The sequence below is a fragment of the Heteronotia binoei genome, chromosome 1 (genome assembly GCF_032191835.1).
Source record: "Heteronotia binoei isolate CCM8104 ecotype False Entrance Well chromosome 1, APGP_CSIRO_Hbin_v1, whole genome shotgun sequence".
Lineage (NCBI taxonomy): Eukaryota > Metazoa > Chordata > Lepidosauria > Squamata > Gekkonidae > Heteronotia > Heteronotia binoei.
The window spans coordinates 249424271-249445594 of NC_083223.1; the positions used below are offsets into that span (position 1 = coordinate 249424271).

General features: G+C 44.5%; 3 protein-coding genes across 3 annotated transcripts in view; all 3 read right to left on the reverse strand.

Annotated features, from left to right (window-relative positions):
- The window catches only part of RELA (RELA proto-oncogene, NF-kB subunit), a 542238-nt gene extending 529806 nt beyond the window's left edge, over positions 1–12432 (reverse strand). The window contains exon 1 of the mRNA XM_060251807.1: positions 12424–12432. Coding sequence (XP_060107790.1) covers positions 12424–12429 — 6 coding nt within the window. The 5' untranslated portion in view covers positions 12430–12432. The remainder of the gene's footprint in view (positions 1–12423) is intronic.
- Positions 1081–19528, reverse strand: LOC132580761 (solute carrier family 22 member 20-like). Its single transcript, XM_060251818.1, has 10 exons — positions 19075–19528; positions 16769–16872; positions 13965–14119; positions 12679–12847; positions 11351–11474; positions 9984–10099; positions 8643–8857; positions 3724–3832; positions 2826–3029; positions 1081–1882 (listed from the first exon to the last, which is right to left on the reverse strand). Exons 1-10 carry the CDS (start codon positions 19471–19473, stop codon positions 1801–1803), a joined length of 1677 nt encoding a protein of 558 aa, XP_060107801.1. The 5' UTR covers positions 19474–19528; the 3' UTR covers positions 1081–1800.
- LOC132585259 (splicing factor YJU2-like) lies at positions 5511–6960 on the reverse strand. The gene is given in 3 exon segments (XM_060257064.1): positions 5511–6295; positions 6298–6553; positions 6955–6960. Coding segments are annotated over 3 exon segments (1047 nt in total).
- Positions 19529–21324: the final 1796 nt, after the last annotated feature.

The window sequence follows — 21324 nt, forward strand, 5'->3', positions numbered from 1 at the left end:
TTTTTTGGCCAATGTGTGAGGGTGTTGGACTGGATGGGCCACTGGCCTGACCCAACATGGCTTCTCTTATGTTCTTATGAGGCAAGAGGGTTCTGAGAGAAGGGGAGGGGCCATGACTCAGTGGAAGAGCTTCTGCTTGTCATGCGGAAGGTCCCAGTAAGAGCCAGTGGGGAAGTACACTGAAAGTGGATTGAAACTGCATTATTTAGCACATGTGATTGCAGCCGAGGATTTTGGAATTCTTTCTTGCCCTAGGTGCTATATTTTGTATGGCCCATCCCTTGTAGATAATAATGAGTATACGAGCTGTAGCTCTATAATCTTGTAATTGGATTTGCTTTTCACATCACTTTCCCAGACTGAGAGCCAGTGTAGCATGTGGTTAGAAGACTAGTATCTGGTAAACCCAGTTTCAAATCCCTACTTGTAACCTTAGGCTGGTCATACTCTCAGCCTAACCTTCCTCACAGGGTTGTTGTAAGAATGATCCATCTAGCCCTGCATCCTGTCTCACACAGTGGCCAAACAGTTCTTTCGGAGGTCAACAACAAGGGACATAGAGGTAATTCCCTGATGTTGCCTCCCAGCTCTGGGATTCAGAGTATTAGTTCCTCAGAATGTGGAGGTTCCCCACAATCAACATGGCTAGTTTAAGAACATAAGAATTAATTAAATCAGATTTTGTGTTAGGACTTTGCCTGGCAGCATTTGGGAGTGGTCTTAATCCATTCTGACTCCACTGATTAAATCAAGGTCCAATCAAAAGTCAAATAGCATTCCTTCCAATGCCTTTCCCCCCTTAATTTTTTTGGCAGCCTTTAATATAAAATCAGTAGCCTTATTGATGTACACTACATATGGAGATTTCTAGTGCCATTGGGCTCCCATTTTATTGTCTGTTATAAACTAATATGTCTACCAATCTGCAAATTAGGAGGGGCAGCTGTCTCTGCCTTTCACAGTAGGATATGGTAGGGAGAACGATTTGTGCATCCTGAGTTCCAGGCACAAAAACCAAAGGAAGCTGTAGCAGCAAATTTTATTAGAAGAAATTAAAATGAAGGAAAGAGCTGCAAAGTATAAAGTACCTATTTATTTATTTATTCAGTTTGTATCCTGCCCTCCCCACAAGCAGGCTCAAGGCAGGTCCCATCATAAAATTCACAGCATTAACAAATTACCAGTTAAAATGTATTTAAAAACAGTAAATCAAAAAGCAGCGTAACATGATTGATGCCTGGACACAGATCACAACAAGAATCAGTTGGGTCTGAGGTCACTGGAGGGCAGGCCAGTAAGCAAAACAAAGCAATCTAAAACAGCTGAGAGGCAATATAAAGATACAGTTATGAGCTTTTCATGTCTTGCTTCTTGAAACCAGAATGGTGTTATAGGCAGTGGTTCATGGGAAAACGTCAGTGATGCTACATACACTAGGCATAAATGGGACCCAGATCCAATAACAACGGTGTAGCAGCTCATGTCACTTGAGACATCTGTAGGCATATTTTGCAAAGATACCTTTTGTGTAACTGCAACACAAATTGCTGGGAGCCCTACTGACTTGCAGCCAAGGAAAAGGATGAGAAAAGTGCATGCTCTGGATTACTCATGAAATCTTGAAAAGGAGGAAGGATTTATGAGGCAAAATCCCAGTGTCCAGCTGCAATGATTACAGTATACCTACTACGCACACATAAGGAGGCAAAGGGGAGAGGAACCGGAAGGACAACATGCACTCTATTTCGCTAATTTCAGCAGAAGCATTTCACCCTCAGATGAGAAGTAACTCAGAGAAAACTAAACAGACTCTTTCAAATGACCAGTTGCTTGCTGTTGGAGAGAAATCTCTTCTTCCTTCAGTGGTTGTACTTTTCTGGCCCTAAGTATGAGACACACATACAAAAATAAGTGCCACATCTTCCTTTTACCTAGTACTCTATAATACTTAAGGTCAATGTAATACTTATTTTTTTACACATAGGTAAATGGCCCAGGCTAGCCTGATCTCAGAAGTTAAGCAGAGTTGGCCTTGGTTAGTACCTAGATGGAAGACCACCAAGGAAGTCTACGGTTGTGGTGCAAATGGCAAAGCACCCTTTGAAGCCTCTTGTCTTGAAAGCCCCATGAGGGGTAGACATAAATCAGTTGCAACTTGACAGCACTTTCTACAACCAATACCCATTTTGCAGGTGGTGAACTGAGACTAAGTGGATGAATCTTTAAAGTATATCGTATGTTCCTTCTACGGAGGTATATCGTATGTTCCTTCTACAGAGGTAGACTTGAAATGTATCCTGCTGCCATGTCCAACACTAGACTGCAGGCTGTCTCATGAAAGATGCTTATAAGAGATAGGGTCATAATACAGCCTCATAACTAGCACAATGCGTGGCTGGCCCTCCACTTGCAAGATCATGCCTGGGTCGTGATGCTATACTTCTAGACCTACACTAGATGCAGGCATTCTGGAGACTAGAAAACCTTTACCATTTTTTCAGGGCTAGGATACAGCCTGGGCCCTTTAAAAAATAAACTGTTACCTATGTGTAAAAAAATTATTTTTGCTGGGATGCTGCATGTATGTGTTTCACAAGTTGTCCAATTGTAAGACATAAACTGATACATTAAAGATACGGTTTATTATTTGTACCCTGTCCCATCAAGGAACTCTGGATAGAGGAACCAGGACTTCTGGCTCATCTTCCATTCTGATGTAGACCAGAAGTTTAACTGTATGTCATGTGACTTAAGAACCACTCTCTGCCTGGCATGATGTTCTAACTGCTATATATGGGAAGATAAATGGTTTATTTGGCACCCACCGTTGTTCCATCTCAGCAATGGTTTCCAGGAGGGGTGAGCATCTTGTTTCTGTTAAGAAGCAGGTAACGACTCCTGCAAGAAGAGGAGCTGCTCCAAATATCAGTGATGGCAGGATGGGAAAGGAGTCCCTAAGCATGTAGACGAGGGGGGCTATCATGGCACCAATCCGAGCTTGCGTTGATACAAAACCCATGCCTGTTTGCCTGCCAAGAAGAAACATTAAAGTTTGAGAATCATAAAATCTCTGAGACCTTATACTATAAGGAAGTGGTGGGGAGTGAGGACATAACCAACATGATGCAGAAATAGTTTAATTTTTAAAAATCCAAATATATTTCATAACCCTTAAGAGGATTTATTTTGTGATTTTCTCCAAATAAACTAGCTTTACCCACAGTATTTTCCCCCCATTCTTGTTCCCCCATCCTCCCTTTAAAGGGGTACTTTAAAGAAGAAGGCTCTTTTAATTCTGATTACAATCAATCAGCAAGAGGAACCAAAAATCCACTTTACTCCGTTTGCAAAATAGACTGTCTTGTACTTCCCCTATCTTAGGGCTCCTTTTGCAGTAAGCTTCCTAGCAGCCTCTGCATTTGACCATGCAGCCCCTCCTATCCATATGCCCTGTGGCAATAGACAACAAGGATTTTAGTTTCTCTTGATGAAGGTGCCAGGTTGGCAAACATTTTATTGCTGAGTTTACTCTTCATCAGGTAGATCGTTTATGAATATTCCATGGCATTACGGAAATTACATTTAAGCCTGCAGGATGTTTTAATCTTTTTTTATATACAAAGTAAGGCTTCTTTTGATTACAGGCCTCTCTCCTGCCTGTTTGCACAGCTGGGGCCCACATGTAAGAATTTCAAAAAGTCCAAGGAACTAATTGCTGCCTACCTAATTTCTGTAGGATAGAGTTCTCCAGAATACTGATATGCACCAATAAAGGAACTAGCCAGGCACCCTTTCCCAAGTGCTGCTTGTGCCGTCCTCAGGGTTTGCAGTTCTAAAGGAAGAAAAAGGGGGGGAAATAGCTGTAAAAAATAATACTCATCAGGTATAGTTGCAGCTTTGGAGGCTCAGATTCAGTTCCCTGCTCGGCTATGTTATCTATGATAACTAAATGGAACCTGAATATTCCGATGCAGTCTACCCCAGTAGCAGTACCAGATACTCATGACAAATAACAGGAGATAGTCATTAGCTTTATGCCTTACTTGTGGGCATCCTCAGAGCTGGCCACTGATGGAAAGAGGATGCTGGACTAAATACAAAACTGAGTTGTTGACGAGGCTTTTCTGCACAGACAACAGAGTTGAATTGTACTAAATTACTGACAAATTCACTTGGATAAATCATTAGGGACTGTGGTCTAGCTTGCTGAAACTAGGATCCTACAATGCAATTTTTGCATTTAATGCCTCATGTTAAAACTTATACTTTGCTTCAGTTCTGTTTTTAGATTTCTGATTGGTTCTACAATCCTAATTCTATTGCGCTGAACATATGAAGCTGCCTTATCAAAGTCGGTATTGTCAACTCAAGCCGCTCTCCAGGGTCTCAGGCAGAGGACTTTCACATCACATACTGCTTGGTCCTTTTAACTGGAGCCAGGGATTGAACCTGGGACCTTCTGCATGCCAAGTGGATGCTCTGCCTCTGAACCACAGCCCCTCCTATTGTGGTGTTTATTGAATGTCCCATCCTATTGATTATACTGACTTGCTCTGTGGATAGTTCCAGGTGGGTAACTGCATTGGTCCAAAGCAACAGAATAGTTAGAATCCAGTAGTACCTTTAAGACCAACAAAGTTTTATTTACGATATGAGCTTGTGTGTGCATGCACACTTCTGATAAAATCTTTTATATGAACACCCCCGAAATCAAAAGGTCTGTTTCCTGCTGCTGAGGTTTGTTGTGATCAACGCAATTGATAAGAGGAGAAGCCCGGGCGGTGCTGTGGATGAAAGGCACACAGGGTCAAGTTCAGAAAAAAAACCTGTAGGCCCATTTTCATGGCAGAAGTGTCCGAGAAAGAACAAAACAAACATGTCACATGCAGATGGCCAGAAAGTCTTCTTTTCCCAGAGAGCCAGTTTGGTGCAGTGGTTAAGTGTGCGGACTCTTATCTAGGAGAACCCCGTTTGATTCCCCACTCCTTCATTTGCACCAGCTGGAATGGCCTTGGGTCAGCCCTAGCTCTGGCAGGAGTTGTCCTTGAAAGGGCAGCTGCTGCAAGAGCTCTCTCAGTCCCACCCACCTCACAGGGCGTCTGTTGTGGGGAGGGGGGAAGTAAAGGAGATTATGACAGCTCTGAGATTCAGAGTATTGGGCAGGATATAAATCCAATATCATCATCTTCTTTTCCATCTCCATCTGCAACTGGATCCATCTACTACGAAGGAGTGGGAGCAAAGTCAGGGCCATGGGCTCAGCCCCTCTGCCTCTGATCTGGTGACAGTCAATGACTCTTACTAAGAAAATGTACCTGCATACGAAAGCTCATAATTTGATCAAAATATAGTTGGTCTTAAAGGTGCCACTGAACTCTAACTTATTATATCATTAAAAAAATATTTATTTAAGTTGTATGATAACCTTATATTCTGAACAAACATTATTACAAATGATATAGCAAATACAAATTTACCATAAACGACGGTCCCTGTATTCTCTTAATTGTCTAATCACTCTTACTGTCCTCGCTGTCTGAGTAGGCTCCCAGGAGGCTCAGCGAAGAAGAGCTGGGCGTTCGTGACTTCGAAAGCAGTGAAGCATCGCTGGCCTCTATGCTCTGACTCCCAGCCCCTGAGCCCACCGGCGGCCATCCTGAGCCCTGGCTCCATTGGTGGTGCTGTGATCCAGCTTCCTCTTTGCCGCCACCAAGTCCCGAGAGTGCGGTTTTGCTGGGCAGCTTGCCTCTGCTCCTCTCCCAGCATCCCACCTTCAGCTTTTTGGCCCGGGGCTCTGAATCCTCCTGCAAGATGTCCGTAGGTTTTGCTTTCGTTAACGTCTTTGCAGGGGCCACAGCAGGGTCTTCGTCGGAATCCGAGTCCTGCAACAGCAGCCGAGCCAGGGCTTGCTCCAGCATGGCTCCCATCACCCTCTCGTCCTCCTCCATCGCCAGCCGCTTCTGCTCTTCCTCGTAATCCTTGTACCGCTGCAGCATGGATTCAGAATCCACACCGGCCTGGTGCTGGTTCAGCTCCTTCAAGTTCTCCAGGACCTCCATCTCCAGCTTGGAGTCTGTGGTTCTGTTCTCCAAAACCTTCATGGGGTTGCTGAGCTCTTCGTCTTCTCTTGCCTTCTGCAGCCGCTTCTCCTCCTCCTCCTCCAGCAGCTTCTCCGCTTGCAAGTTCCGCGTGGCCCCTTGCTCCATGGCGTAGTCCGTGTTCTCGGGGTCTGTCTTGAAGGTGATTTCTGCAAGGCAGCGGGTGCACCTGATGTAGAAACGGAAGATGAAGAGCCAGAGTTAGGAACCATCTCCTTCCGGGCATTGAACTTCTTGCCCTTGTAGATATATTCTCCGCACTTCTTGCACCGCATGTTGAAGGGAGCCATCAGCCGCACCACATATTGCCGGACCTTTGGAAGTTTAAGCTTCGGGATCTTCGACGGATCAAAGTCTGGCGGGTAGTATTTATTTAGCACTTTCCGACATCTTGGCTCTTCACAACAGTTCGAACCCTTCCCTCCGCAAGCTCTCAGCTCTTTCAGGATTCCCGCCTATCGTGCTGCTATTGGCTGTCGCGTTGTAAGGTCTTCACCTCTATTGGCTTTTGCAGTAGTAGACTTTGAGAGCAGCTTTATTCCCGCCTCTCCTGCTGCTATTGGCTGCCAAGTTGTAAGGTCTGCACCCTATAAGCTTATGCCATAGAGCAGAATTTGCAAGCAGTTTATTCTCGCTGCTATTAGCTGCCGCGATTTAGGAGTTGCGTCTTTAGTGGCTTTTGCTGCAGGCAAACTTTATAGCCGTTTAGTGTATTTCTTGGTAAATTAGAATAGTGATTGCAGTGTAATGAATATTAGAGGAGTGGTATATTGGAAGGCATTTCTCTGGTCTGGTAGCTAAGGAGACACAATACCGCACTACAAATCAACCCACCTCAAAAGATGCTATTAGTTACCTCCATGCTTGAGAGGAGACAGATGGGCGTAACAACAGCGGCTCAGTTAATTATTATTAGCACTCCACGATTAAGAATTATATATGTACACGTCTTTCTCCAATTCTGACATATTTATTTGCTACACGGTTTTTTTACTCGGAATTAAATCCCAATAATGGTGACTTTATAAGCTTAACTTGTTGTTCCCGTTTGCATCTTTATTATGCTGTGTGTGCTAATTTGCTGTTCAACCTCTGCCTTATATGTATGGACTGGTAAATTCCATTTCATTGTGTCTATTCTGAGGATGTGTGCATGCATACCTTGAATATAATGTTGGTCTTAAAGGACAAACTTTGTTCTATGATTCTGTTATTCTATCTATGATTCTTCTGCTTCAGACCAACACAGCTACCTACCTGGATCTATTTCTAGCAGCTTGTACCCTTAGGGACAGATTTGTCTCATTTCTGCTCTTAATGCTACTTAAAACCCACTACTTGAAGGCCAAACAAGGCCTATATATTTTCCCTGTGGGAAAAACAGCAGCTCCTCAGGGCTGTCTGAATTCTGTGTGGGGAGCTTAAACCTGTGTGGGGAGCTTAAACCCATCCTCCCCGCCTGCCACAGTCCCAATCAGAATCAGGCCCAGTCACCCACCTAACATTCGAGAAAAAGAAACACTGTCTTGTCATGTCACATCATGTCTGTTTGAGCTCAATGCATGAGTGCTGTTCTCTATGCTTTAGAACATTTGCACTTTTTCAATGTATGCTTATAGCAAAATGGGGATTCAGAATCATAGAGTTAGAAGGAACCTCCAGGGCCATCTAGCCCAACCCCCTGCACAATGCAGGAAATTCACAAATATCTCCCCCTCCCACACACGCACACCCTATGACTCTGCTCCAAGCCCAGAAGATGGCAAAGAAAAACCTCTCCAGGATCCCTGGCCAAACTGGCCTGGAGAAAAATTGCTGCCTGACCCCAAAGGGGCAATCAGCATTTCCCTTTGTCAGTGATAGTGTCCAGGGATCTGGGGAATAGTATTTTGGAAGTACTATTGTGAAGAACAATATCACTGAAAATTACAAATCAGATGTCATGTGGTATTTCAGGGGTGGCCAACCTTGCTTAATGTAAGAGCCACATAGAATAAATGTCAGATGTTTGAGAGCTGCAGTACATGAATAGTAGATGTTTGAGGGAGGGAGGGAGGGAGGGAGGAAGGAAGGAAGGAAGGAAGGAAGGAAGGAAGGAAGGAAGGAAGGAAAAATAGATGGGGGAAGGAGGAGAGGTGGAGACAAAGCAACCTTAAATACCTTCTCCAAACTGCCAGCTAGCTTGGCTTGGAGAAGTGATTTAAAGAGACAAATGCTTTCTCCAAGCTGGCTGATGGGGCTGTTGGGGCTTCAAGAGCCACACAATACGTGTGAAAGAGCCACAGTTTGGCCACCCCTGTGCTATTGTATGCAGCTCGGAAGAAAGACGAAACACAGAAGGTGGAGGTAGAAGATAAAATTGCCATTTGCTTAGGGCAGCAAGGAATTTTCACACGGCCCTGTTTGTGCTGTTGCCTTAAAGCAGAGGTAAGTGTCTTGTAGATGACAGCATTTGTCTGAGCATGAAATTAATTCAAAACCCTATTGAAAGGCTTTGACTAGCAACCCTAACAGCACATCTGTCAGGTTCCCAAAATGACTCACCTTCTGGCACAAACCTGTTGATAAGCACCATAAGCCCACCAATGGTAAAGAAGCCAGCTAGGGTGATGCGGCGACCAACAAAGATCATTGTAAAGGTTGAGAGCAGCACAGCAGGGAGGTCGAGTGCTCCAAACATCATCTGCACAATATAGATGTTCATCCCAAATTTTTGCACATCCATTGCTAAGCCATAATAGGAAAAGGAACTGGAAAACCTAAGAAAGGCAGCAAGTAAATTGAACTATGAATGTAAACGCATGAGCATTACTATGGATACATTATTATCACCAATACTATTACTATACAGCTGGAGATCAGTTGCAAAAGCAGACAATCTCCAGGCCTCAACTGGAGGATGGCAACCCTGGATCCAACCCATCTTGGTCCATAGGGTAGTTTCAGTCAGAGCTGACTGGCCATTTAACTTACAGGGAAAATTCCCAGTAGGCTGCTGCTCTGGAGGGCCAGGAGGGCCAGGAGCAAATTGAGACGAGCTCCAGTAGCTCTGCCAGTGTTGCAGGAAGCACACACATGACCCACACAAAACTGCCTTATACTGAGTCAGACCCTTGATCCATTAAGATTAGAACTATCTATTCAGACCAGGAGCAGCTCTCCTGGGTTTTAGGTAGAGATCTTTCGCATCACTTACCACCTGGGTCTGTTTAACTGATATTGCCACCAAGGTTCAATCTGGGACCTTCTGAATGCCAAGTAGACGCACTACCACTGAGCCACAGCATTTGGTGAATGAAACACCTTGCATTGTTGCCACTGAAGGGGTTTGAACCAACTGCTTCCTCCTGCACCTCACTGGTTATCAGTAGTGCAGAAGGAGGCAATGGCTCTGGCTGGTGCCACCAGCAGGGCCTGAGCTGAGTAGACCTGCAGTGCTGGCTGGCTTCTAGCTCCACTGAGGTCACTCAGCTCGGCTTGATCTAGGTTCATTTTAACTTCCCAGTCTGCCCCTTGCAATTGGGAATTAAGGACCCAACCAAATATTTCACAAAATAAGAGGTTTTGAGGTGGGGTTTGAAGGAAAAGAGGGGTAGGAAGAAGATGTCATAGAAGTGTCCTGGAAAGAGCTCCTTGTGTAAAGGACGGCAAAGCTGAATACTGCACTGGTCATCATTCTCCACATGTTTCTTGCTGCTACACCCATTGACAATGCTGAACTGAACATGCTGCCAGGACAAAGGTAACCGTTTGCTGCTTTTCCAAAGACCAAGCACTGCTCAGCACTCACCTGAGTTCCATTTTGGGTGGCAGAGTTTTATGAAGGAAATGGACAAGTTCAGATCATGGGGGGATTTGGGGTGATTGAGGGATTGGCACACTTACCAGATGACCATGAGGCAGCAAGTGACTCTCCGCAAGGCTGGGGTGCGAAAGAGGTCGAAGACGGTGTGGCTGGATTTTAATTTGGTGGTTTCTGTTTGCATGTGGGAATTCAATACCTGACCAAGGAGTGGGGGAAACATCAGAACATTTAAAGTGAGACAGATAAGAGCAGGGCTAGGAGTGATTCATGGCTGGGGGCAGAGTTTATGCCTTATTCATACAGCACCATCAAATGCACATGGAATTGTTTTACAAAAGATAGGCCTATGATTTGAGGAGCATGCAGTCAAACATTTGAAACAGAAGCTGTCTCTATAGCCATTGCCAGGAGATTCAGAAGAGCTTCACAATGCTTGTGTGAGCTTGGGGCAGTGAAAACCTGGTTTTGGGTTCTCTGGCTAACTTGACAACAAAATCGATTGGTTTCGTAATCTCAACTAATTACTGGTTATGGGGTCAGTGCCTGGTCAGAATTCAGTAGCATGTCCTTTTTCACTCTTGCTGAAGGGATAATTGTACTACGGGGAGGCTGGAAGGGCTTGAACTAAGCTCTGTTTGGCTTGCTGGATGCTTCTGGTACCACCCCCTTCCCAGCACTTTTTAAGTTGACATCAAACAATGCTGGGACCATGGAGGTTTTACAACCAGGAAATGACAAAGAAAAATACTCTCAGTGTAAAGAAACAATATCAAAATATAAGTACAATGATTCCTATTCTGCAGTACAGCAATATGTTACAGTGACAGCAGTATACGTTTCCAGTGACAAAAGTGCCATCCAAAGCACACAGCTTCACTACTAATCAATTAATACAGTCCAATAATGATACAAAACCGGACTGTTCTCGTTTCAGATCCGTATGATCCTTCTTCTGGGACTGTCTAATTTGCTTTTAGGTGCAGTAGTCTGATAGTGCCCTAGTTCATTACAATTCGCTATTTTCCAGGCTTTCTCTATTTAATTTCCTTATTCAGATGGAAAATGGCAGCAGCAAACAAGATGGTCCCAGAAGAAGGATCATACAGATCCGAAACGAGAACACACCGGTTTTGTATAATTGTTAGACTATTAATTGAATATTGCTTCATCTCATGGACAGTAGTGAAGCTGTGTGCTTTGGATGGTACTTTTGTCACTGGAAATTTATATTGCTGTCACTAACATATTGCTGTACTGTGGAACAGGAATCATTGTAATTATATTTTGATATTGTTTCTTTACACGGAGAGTATTTTTCTTGTCATTTCCTGGCTTTTTGACAGCAGAACTTATGGCATTTCCATAACTAATACTCTATGGAAAGTGCTTATCAGGCTATTAAACGAGATTCTTTCAAACAGTGGTGGTGGTGGGGAACAAAGCATACCTGTTGGGTGATTTTGTCTCCTTCCTTCTTTTTGCCATTTATTGCAGCTACTTTCTTCAGGTTCCTGACAGCCACATGAGACTTGTTGTGGAGGAGGAGCCAGCGTGGCGATTCTGAGAGTTTCCTTATAGAAAAGAAAAAAAGGAGAATATAGGGTTATTTATCTGTTGTGGAAGTTTGTTGTTCAGTTGCACAATTGAGTCTGACTCTTTGTGACCCAATGGACCACATCACGCCTGGCCCTTCTATCTTCGACTGCCCCCAAAAGTTCACTCAAATTCATGTTTGTTATTTTGGTGAAACTCTCTAACCATCTCATCCTTTGCTGTCCCCTTCTTCTTTTGCCTTCTGTCTTTCCCAGCATCAGGGTCTTCTCCAGTGAGTGCTCCCTTCTCATTTGGTGGCCAAAGTATTTGAGCTTCAGCTTCAGCATCTGACCTTCCAGGGAACAGTCAGGGTTGATTTCCCTTAGGACTGACTGATTTGATCTTCTTGCAGTCCAAGGGACTTTCATGAGTCTTCTCCAGCATCACAATTCAAAAGCAGTCGTGAAAGTACCTGGGCAGTTATAATACCACTGCAATAATGAGTAAGGGCCAATCATTTGCATGTGTGTGTCTGTATCCACAGAGCATAGTGTGGTGGTTAGAGCAGTTAGAGCCCCAAGGGCACTGTGCTGCCTGACAACACCATTCCTGGAGCCTCCCCCCCCCCCACAGTGTTTTTAGAAAGTAGGTGGTGCCAGAGCGACCTTTTGCTTGGCAAGGATTCTGATTGGCTGGGCAGATTATAATAACATTGTTTCATGGTAGATGCCACCATAGTGTTGGTTTTTCTCTCGTTCACTTTTCTTTCCAAGTGTATTTTTAAATCTTGCTCCTTTTCTCCCCTGCAGTTGGGCTTCCTCTTTGGCTTCCTTTTTGTGTTTGTATGTGTCTCCTATAGGGGTCATTTTGTGATTGGTTCTGACTCCCACAGTGGCCATTTTGTGGTTGCCCCCACCACCGTGTGTCAGAATTCTATTGGTACACACAGGCTCAAAAAAAGTTCTGGAACCCTGTATTAGAGTGTCAGTCCATGGTCGGAGATACAGGCTTGATGTCCTGCTCTGCTAGGGAAATTTGGTGACGGTCTGCCAGCTAGTCACATACACTCAGCCTATCCTAGCTCACGGGGTTGTTCTGAGGATAAAATGGAGGACAGGAGAATGATGTTATAAGCCGCTTGATTCCTCACTGGGGAGAAAAGCGGGGTATCTATATATACAATATTCAAAACCATGCCATCCTGATCTTGTTTAGCATTTGTTAAGAATTATTATCACTTACCATGAACATAAAAAGGCAATGAAGAAAGGCACTGAGACAGCAAGTTGAAGCCAGCGCCAGTTCCTGATCTTGTATGCAACCCCTGCCAGGATTATCTGTCCAAAAGTGACAAAATAACCCAAGCAGGCACCTGCCACTATCCGGCCTTTGGTGGGTGTCCATTCCAGAACTAGGTGAGAAACAGCAAAAGGCATTTTTATTAAAGGTATTTGCAGCAAATATTAAAGGTATTTGCAGGGGGCATCAAAATCAGACTGACTAGGGGAAATCAGACTAGGGGAAGCAGGGCTGAATCTCTCACTAGGTAATAATAATAATAATAATAAATTTTATTTATATCCCGCCCTCCCCACCTTGGCAGGCTCAGGGCGGCTAGGTGACTTAGGTGATTGCCCAGGGCAGGGGTGGCCAATGGTAGCTCTCCAGATGTTTTTTGCCTACAACTCCCATCAGCCCCAGCCAGCATTGCCAATGGCTGGGGCTGATAGGAGTTGTAGGCAAAAAACATCTGGAGAGCTACCGTTAGCCACCCCTGACCTAGGGCATGCCTTGTCTGGACCCTCCAGACTGGCAGGGCTTTCTTCCTGCTTTTGCACCCTGGGATGCAAATGCAGGAAAAATATCTCTTCTCCCACGTGCTTCTTGGAGTCTCTGAGAGGTGCAGGTGGTGGGGTAACCTTTCTCTGGGGTCGGGCTGTAGTGGCGGCCTGATCTCTCCATTCTATCCTATGGGTTTATAGCAGGGGTGGCCAACGGTAGCTCTCCAGATGTTTTTGCCTACAACTCCCATCAGCCCAAGTCATTGGCCATGCTGGCTGGGGCTGATGGGAGTTGTAGGCAAAAAACATCTGGAGAGCTACTGTTGGCCACCCCTGGTTTATTGGCCAAAGGATAGAATGGAGACATTGAGTCACAGCTGCAGCGACCTGATCTCTCCATTCTATCCTATGTCCCATAGGACAGAATGGGCCCATAGGATAGAATTGGTTATTGGGAGCGGGGGGTTGCAAGTAAGCCTTGCCTAGGGTGCCAAACAGTCTAAGCCCATATTCTAGAAGTAGCAATTTCCTATAAGGGGGATGCATCCATGCCCCGCCCACATGGAGGGCAGGTGTTCCCACTAGTAGCATGCAGTGAGTATGCACGTAGTCTATTGCACCATGTATGCACCAAGTGGGAACCTACAACAGGCTGATCAATCCATTACAACTTACAGTTGATCAGATACCCTGACGTGGGCATTGCTGTGTGGGTCATAACAATGCCTCTGACCAATCAATACTCACTCAAAGAGAAGGAATTCAGTACAATTCCTGAAAATGTCATGCCAGCCATGAAGCGGAACACACAGTAGCTGCTGAAGGAGGGCAGGAATGCTGTGCTGGTGCCAGTAATGGCAATTTGCAGGTACGATGAGATCAAGGGGATGCGCCGTCCAAACCTGAGTCCCAAAGAATGAGGAGTGTGAGGGTTAATCCTATGAAACTTCCTTAGAGTGAGTCTGATCGATGGTCTCTCTACCTTGGTCTTGCCTACTCTGATGGGCTGCAACAGTTGGAAAAGGCAATGTCTGGTGTACAAAGAACAAAGTAGAAGTCCAGTACCACCTTAAGATCAACAAAGTTTTATTCAGAATGTAAGCTTTAGTATGCATGCATACTTCATCAGACAATGGAATGGAGTACAGTAAGCAGAGCAACTTATAGCTGGTGGGCAGTGGTTAAGAATGCAAAGTGGTACAAATTTAGAATCCAATGGCAAAATAGTGAAATTACAAAGAAGAAGAGAAGAAGACTCTGCAGGGGGCAGCAAAAAGACAATTAGATAGGACAGTGAGGTCAGCACCTTCTCTCCTGTTAAGTGTCATTCCTTGTCTGTCTCCAGATTGCTAGTCTTAATGCAATTTCCCCCTTCTTCTTGGAAGCGACACACTCAGTCTTACCCTGTCTCTCAACTAGAGATGTAGCTAGGAACCTATCTCTGTCTCTCCTCTTTCCTATCAAGTATATTAATTCCTAAATAAGCCTTTATTTACTCTTTAATCAGGTTGCGCACTGTTGAATGCACACACAAAAAAATAACCAGAAAAAATTGAACTGCGAAGAATGGATGGAAGCCTGATGGGGAAAATCTGAGAAAAAGTATGAGTGTGAACTGGTCAGTCTGACTTCAATACCGGGAAAGTTGGTAGAAACCATTATCAAGGACAGAATGAGTAGGCACATTGATGAACACAGGTTATTGAGGAAGACTCAGCATGGGTTCTGTAAGGGAAGATCTTGCCTCACTAACCTGTTACATTTCTTTGAGGGGGTAAACAAACTTGTGGACAAAGGAGACCCGATAGATGTTGTTTACCTTGACTTCCAGAAAGCTTTTGATAAAGTTCCTCATCAAAGGCTCCTTAGAAAGCTTGAGAGTCATGGAGTAAAAGGACAGGTCCTCTTGTGGATCAAAAACTGGCTGAGTATTAGGAAGCAGAGAGTGAGTATAAATGGGCAGTCTTCGCAGTGGAGGACGGTAAGCAGTGGGGTGCCGCAGGGCTCGGTACTGGGTCCCATGCTCTTTAACTTGTTCATAAATGATTTAGAGTTGGGAGTGAGCAGTGAAGTGGCCAAATTTGCGGATGACACTAAATTGTTCAGGGTGGTGAGAACCAGAGAGGATTGTGAGGAACTCCAAAGGGATCTGTTGAGGCTGGGTGAGTGGGCGTCAACGTGGCAGATGCGGTTCAATGTGGCCAAGTGCAAAGTAATGCACATTGGGGCCAAGAATCCCAGCTACAAATACAAGTTGATGGGGTGTGAACTGGCAGAGACTGACCAAGAGAGAGATCTTGGGGTCGTGGTAGATAACTCACTGAAAATGTCAAGGCAGTGTGCGTTTGCAATAAAAAAGGCCAACGCCATGCTGGGAATTATTAGGAAGGGAATTGAAAACAAATCAGCCAGTATCATAATGCCCCTGTATAAATCGATGGTGCGGTCTCATTTGGAGTACTGTGTGCAGTTCTGGTCGCCGCACCTCAAAAAGGATATTATAGCATTGGAGAAAGTTCAGAAAAGGGCAACTAGAATGATTAAAGGGCTGGAACACCTTCCTTATGAAGAAAGGTTGAAACGCTTAGGGCTCTTTAGCTTGGAGAAACGTCGACTGAGGGGTGACATGATAGAGGTTTACAAGATAATGCATGGGATGGAGAAAGTAGAGAAAGAAGTACTTTTCTCCCTTTCTCACAATACGAGAACTCGTGGGCATTCGATGAAATTGCTGAGCAGACAGGTTAAAACGGATAAAAGGAAGTACTTCTTCACCCAAAGGGTGATTAACATGTGGAATTCACTGCCACAGGAGGTGGTGGCGGCCACAAGCATGGCCACCTTCAAGAGGGGGTTAGATAAAAATATGGAGCAGAGGTCCATCAGTGGCTATTAGCCACAGTGTGTATGTGTGTGTGTGTGTATATATATATATATATATATTTGGCCGCTGTGTGACACAGAATGTTGGACTGGATGGGCCATTGGCCTGATCTAACATGGCTTCTCTTATGTTCTTATGATGAAAGTGTGATAGCCAAAACTGCAATGACATCAGGGACAACTTGAAAAGTAGGTGCAGTGTGAAAGATGCCATTGGTGAAATGACACTTCGCTTTGTGGTCTGAGAAGGAGGAGTTCACCCGATAGGTAGTCTAACCCAATATAGCATCTATGCAGGCCTCAGATTCAGTGGGAGCTCACAGGAGCGCAGCTCCTGAACCTTTCTGAGAGTTCCTTCTCCTCCTGAGAGTTCCACCTCCTTGTCCATTGAATAGTATGTGCAGCTACATAACAATCCCTGGATGAGCTCCACCACCTATTTTTCTACAAAACAACCCCTGCATCTATGACTCTTTACCTAGTGCATCATATGAAATTAGTGTGCCCCCCACACTGTCTGCATCTATATTAAGATCTCAGAAGATGCACATTGGCACCTGTCCATCACACAAAAATCTACATGAGACAAACTGGCAGACTAGCTCTTGTTACACAAAGTCTAGAATTAAAAATACCAAGATCTTGCCACACACCCCTTTGCAACCTACCTGTCCGATAAAGCTCCAAATACAATAGCTCCGGCTAGCACTCCAGCCATATAGATGGACTGAGCTACATCTCTCAGCACCTGCAGGTCACACACTAAGTCCCACTAGAAGGGAGAGGTGAAAGAGTTAAAAAATTAGAGCCATTTTTTCCACAGCAACCCTTCCCACAATGTAGCCTGGGCAAAATCACCTTCGCCCTAAGGCAACCCGATAAACTTCACAGCTGAGGACATCATATCTCTAACAGATTTGCAACTGAAGCTAGGAAAACTGTAACCAGAGAAAATGAGCACAAAGGCACTGACATCAGAGGAAGAGAAGGAATATAGCTGTATGCTATTAAGTTTAATTTTAAACAAAAAACAATGCAGACCAGTGGACCGTCTAGTCCAGCATTAGGGTTGCCAACCTCCAGGTAGAACCTGGAGATCTCTCGCTATTACAACTGATCTTCAGGTGTCAGAGATCAATTCTCCTGAAGAAAATAGCTGCTTTGGAAGGTGGACTCTATGGCATTATAGCCTATTGAAGTCTCTCCCCTCTCAGGGTTGCCATGTCTATGTTGGGAAATACCCAGAGCTGGCACATCCATTAAGTAGCAAGAGGTGGCTACCTGGAGTGTGGCTCTGTGGGGAGGGTGCCAGTTAGGCTCTAATAGCAAGCTCTGCGGCAACTGCCACTGGGTTTCCACTCCTCACTGCTCGCCGTCATTCTGCCCCTCACATATGTGGTTCCAAGCACAGATGTGAGAGATGGAGAGCTGGCATGTACATGTGCACACACTGAGCCCAGAAGCCCCGTGGTGACTGCCATCAAGCTCACCCTCGCTGGGGCAGTGGGGGTGCCTTGCCTGTGGTGCCAGCCTTGCGCGAGCTTTCTAGCGCTGGTGCTGAAAATTCCTGAAGAGGGTGGGGTTTGGGGAGGGGAGGAGCCTCAACATGGTGCAATGCCACAAAGTCCACCCTTCAAAGCAGCCATTTTCTCCAGGGGAGCTGATCTCTGCCAGCTGGAGATCAGTTGTAAAAATGGAAGATCTCCAGGCCCCGCCTCGAGACTGGCAACTCTATCCCTTCCCCAAACCCTGCCGTCCCCAAGCTCTACCGCCCAAATCTCTAGGTCTTTCCCATCCAGGAGGTGGCAACCCTGTCCAGCATCCTGTCTCACTCAGTGGCTAACCATTTCCTCTGAAGGGCCAACAATAGAGCATGGAGGTCAAGGCGTTCCCCTGTTGTTGCCTCCTGGCACTGGGATTCAGAAGTTAACTGCTTCTGAATGTGAGGGTTCCCCTTAGAAATTTCAGAAGCATTTGTTTCGTTTAAGTAGTAAGAATTATTTTTTTCAGGGCTAACTGGAATACAAGTCCAATTTACATTTTACAGAGCACAGTACTCCTTGTCCTGTATTAAAGTGAGACACATGACTTGTGATTCACCTGCAATTCCCACATGTATTTGGATTAGGATCAAGATGTACATTGAAAAGAGGTTTCAGTCTTTCCTGCCTAATTTTCATGACTTGAAATTGTTTGGAAGAGCTATTTGGCCTGTTGGGAAAATACCCAGGGGAAATTAGGCAGTACCTTCTGGAACTATTTCAGTTCAGGAAAATGGTGCAGAGGGAAAGGATAAACCCTCTCCTCCACACATCAGAGAACAAAAGCATACAAGACTAAGCATCACATTAAGTTTATTTGCCCCTGACGCTCCTTTCTAGTGACTTCCCATCTGCAAAGATAGCTGTGAAAGCTGTCCCCCCCGCCACCACACACACATAAAATAGGTTGTAAAGTAGGGTTGCCAGGTATGGATTGGGAAATACCTGGAGATTTTCGGGGTTGAGCCTGGGGAGGGTAGATAACCTCAGCAGGTTATGTTTCCATAAATTCCACGTTCCACAGCAGCCATTTTTTCTCTAGTGGAACGGATCTCTGTTGCCTGGAGAGCAGCAGTAATTTGGAGGTTGGCAACCCAATTTAAAGCGGAGTTGTTTCATTTGCATGCATAATTTTACACCTTTCAGTATTTACAATGGTCTTCAATTTCTTTTTTTTTTTTGCTTTAATATTTATATCCTGCCTTGTCTCCTCAGATTCAAGGCAGCTAACAAAGCATCAGAAGTCACAGGTATGCAGCAACAAGTTAAAACCAATACACAGTGGTTGCAATCCTGAGCCCATCAGGAGAGAGCGGGATGCAAATGTAATAAATTTTTTTAAAAAAACACACACTTTCCTGGGAATAAGCCCTATTGAATACCATTGGCTCTCAGAGTTATACATATTTATCATTGAAAATAGAAAAGCTTACCTCGGAGACAATGGTAGACTCAAAAACAGTCGTGTCGTATACCCACCCACCAATACAGGGCTGGGTATGCATCTCAGTGACATTCTCAATGATGGTGGTGTTTGGATTTAAAAGGTGCCACTGAATTGTGGAAAACTGGAGACATTTCTCTGGCTTCTGATTTTGGTCCATGGGGATGAATGCCTTTAGTAGGATTCCCTCTTTGGCAGTGATGTTAGAGAGAAAGGTCCGGTTGCCCTGAATCGAAGGTTTGCAGTGGTAGTCTGGAATAGCAGCAGTGAAGTTTTGGAGGAAGTTGTGGCAAGCAATAAGGCAGACTGGGATCACCAGAAAGATGACTTGTGAGATTTGGAAGCAGCCAACTCCCCCAATGGACTCCAAGACATCATTGAATGCCATGCTGGAAGACTAGGACAGCTGAACAATGCTTGTCTGAATACAGTAGACCAATTCTCACTCTTCTGAACTTTTGCCTCTGTTGGACCCACTCAGTTGTGAAGACCTTCAGTACTAAATCCCAGAAAAATCCAAAAATCTTTGCTAGCTGCTTGGAAACAATGATCTACTGATAGGTCTAATGATCTATCAATGAAGCATCTGCTTTTGTTTGAAATGGCATATAATTAGATCAAAGTAGTTTTTAAAAAACCCTCAGCATTAAAAACACTGATAATCCTTTCAGATTCCAGCCAGAAATGTAAAAAAAAAAAAAATTAGTCTTTAAGCCAATAGTACTAAATAGCAGTTTGTTGAAGTCTATTTTTTATACACCCCTTCTTTCTATAAATCCTCAGTCGCACTTCTGGCAAGAGAAATAAGGTAGGGAGGACTAGGCTGAATGTTGTGGGTTCATAATCAATCAAGTCTTCAACCATGCAACCAGGAACAAAAATTACTGGAATGGAGCATGTTTTCTGGAGTACAGGAATCTACTTGCAAAGCCTTATAATTTTGGTTAACTGGCAAAAAAAGAAGAGAACCAGGATTGTTGGATTCTCTCTCTGCATTCTGTATAGATGGGTCCAGATGACTTGATTTTACCTGCATGTCTGTTCTTTTCACAGACTACCCAAAGGAGCTATAGGGAATTATGTAATCAGCAGGTGTTCACTAACCGTGGGAAACCTTTATTTGATTGCTTGTTATTGGAATCAAAACCATTAATTAAAAGAAAATTATAAGGGTTCAGGCATTTTGCAGAGAATAAGAACCGTTTATGGTCATGGAGAAGGGTTTCAAAGCAAGCTTGTGGAATTATAGTGCGTTATGTGTGTTGGGGGGAGGGTAGTCTTTATAGTTCTTTAGGAGTTTGCTCCATTTGGTTAATAGGATTCAGTTATTGCCTATCAATGCTGCAGGGACCAAATTTGTTATTACATCTTCAAACAACAGCTTTTTACACCAACAATTCATTCAGCATTAAGGTGCTTCTATTTCCATACTTTTTGACCTTTTCATGTAGTTGATACCCAGCAAACGGATTTCCCCATAGGGACCCCCCAATATTTGCCCTCCCCAGAAGCCTCTGTCGGATTTTTTTTAAAAAATCTCTTTAATATCAAACAGAGGTCCCTGGATCTAAAAAGAGGTTGTTCAAGGATACTCCTGGCTGGGAGGAACCCACTTGACTAAAATCTCCACGAAAACATTAATCAAAGCCCTATTCAGACTCTGGAGCTCTCCCCAACATCCAGGTGTGCAAGGCAATTAAGCAAACCTTCCCGTTTGGCCATACGTCTGTCACTCCCCAACATAACTCAGTCAAGAACCCCAGGGAACTTACCAAGTGTTTGCTCAGACCTTTGTAAAGCTATGTTAAGTTGGTACTCTGGGCAGGTAACCTCATCACACTCTGCCCTAGGTTGACTTTACCATAGTTTTTTCAACCTTTCACTCTCCTAGATTCAAAATCTGCCAATGAGCACCAAGACCACACACCTCCAAACCTACCTACCCCATTGGTTCATCTACTCCCCCCCCCCCCTACAATTTCATAGCTGGTTTCTGGATCGCACCTGTTACGCCAACCTTGTGGTTGGTCTGCTGGCTGAAATCACTGAATCTCCCCACTTCCCCATCCATATAGTTGGTTCAGTTTGTAGAGTCCCCACCTTTTTGCAGAAATAACTTTGCTTTTCTCCTCCTGTGAACTCTGGAACTTCATCTCCAGACCTGCTTTTCATCTCCCACTCTTGGACTGGACTCTTGCCCAACTTTTTTCATCAGGATCAGGCTTGTATGTTTTATTTC

Coding starts and splice junctions, on each gene's coding strand:
- LOC132580761 (XM_060251818.1), bottom strand. CDS start 19,473: ATGGCATTCAATGATGTCTTGGAGTCCATTGGGGGAGTTGGCTGCTTC. Junction 8,858..9,983: donor TGCTGCCTCATGGTCATCTG/GTAAGTGTGCCA, acceptor TGCCTTTCTTAG/GTTTTCCAGTTCCTTTTCCT. Junction 3,833..8,642: donor CAACAGGTTTGTGCCAGAAG/GTGAGTCATTTT, acceptor TTCTTCCTTTAG/AACTGCAAACCCTGAGGACG.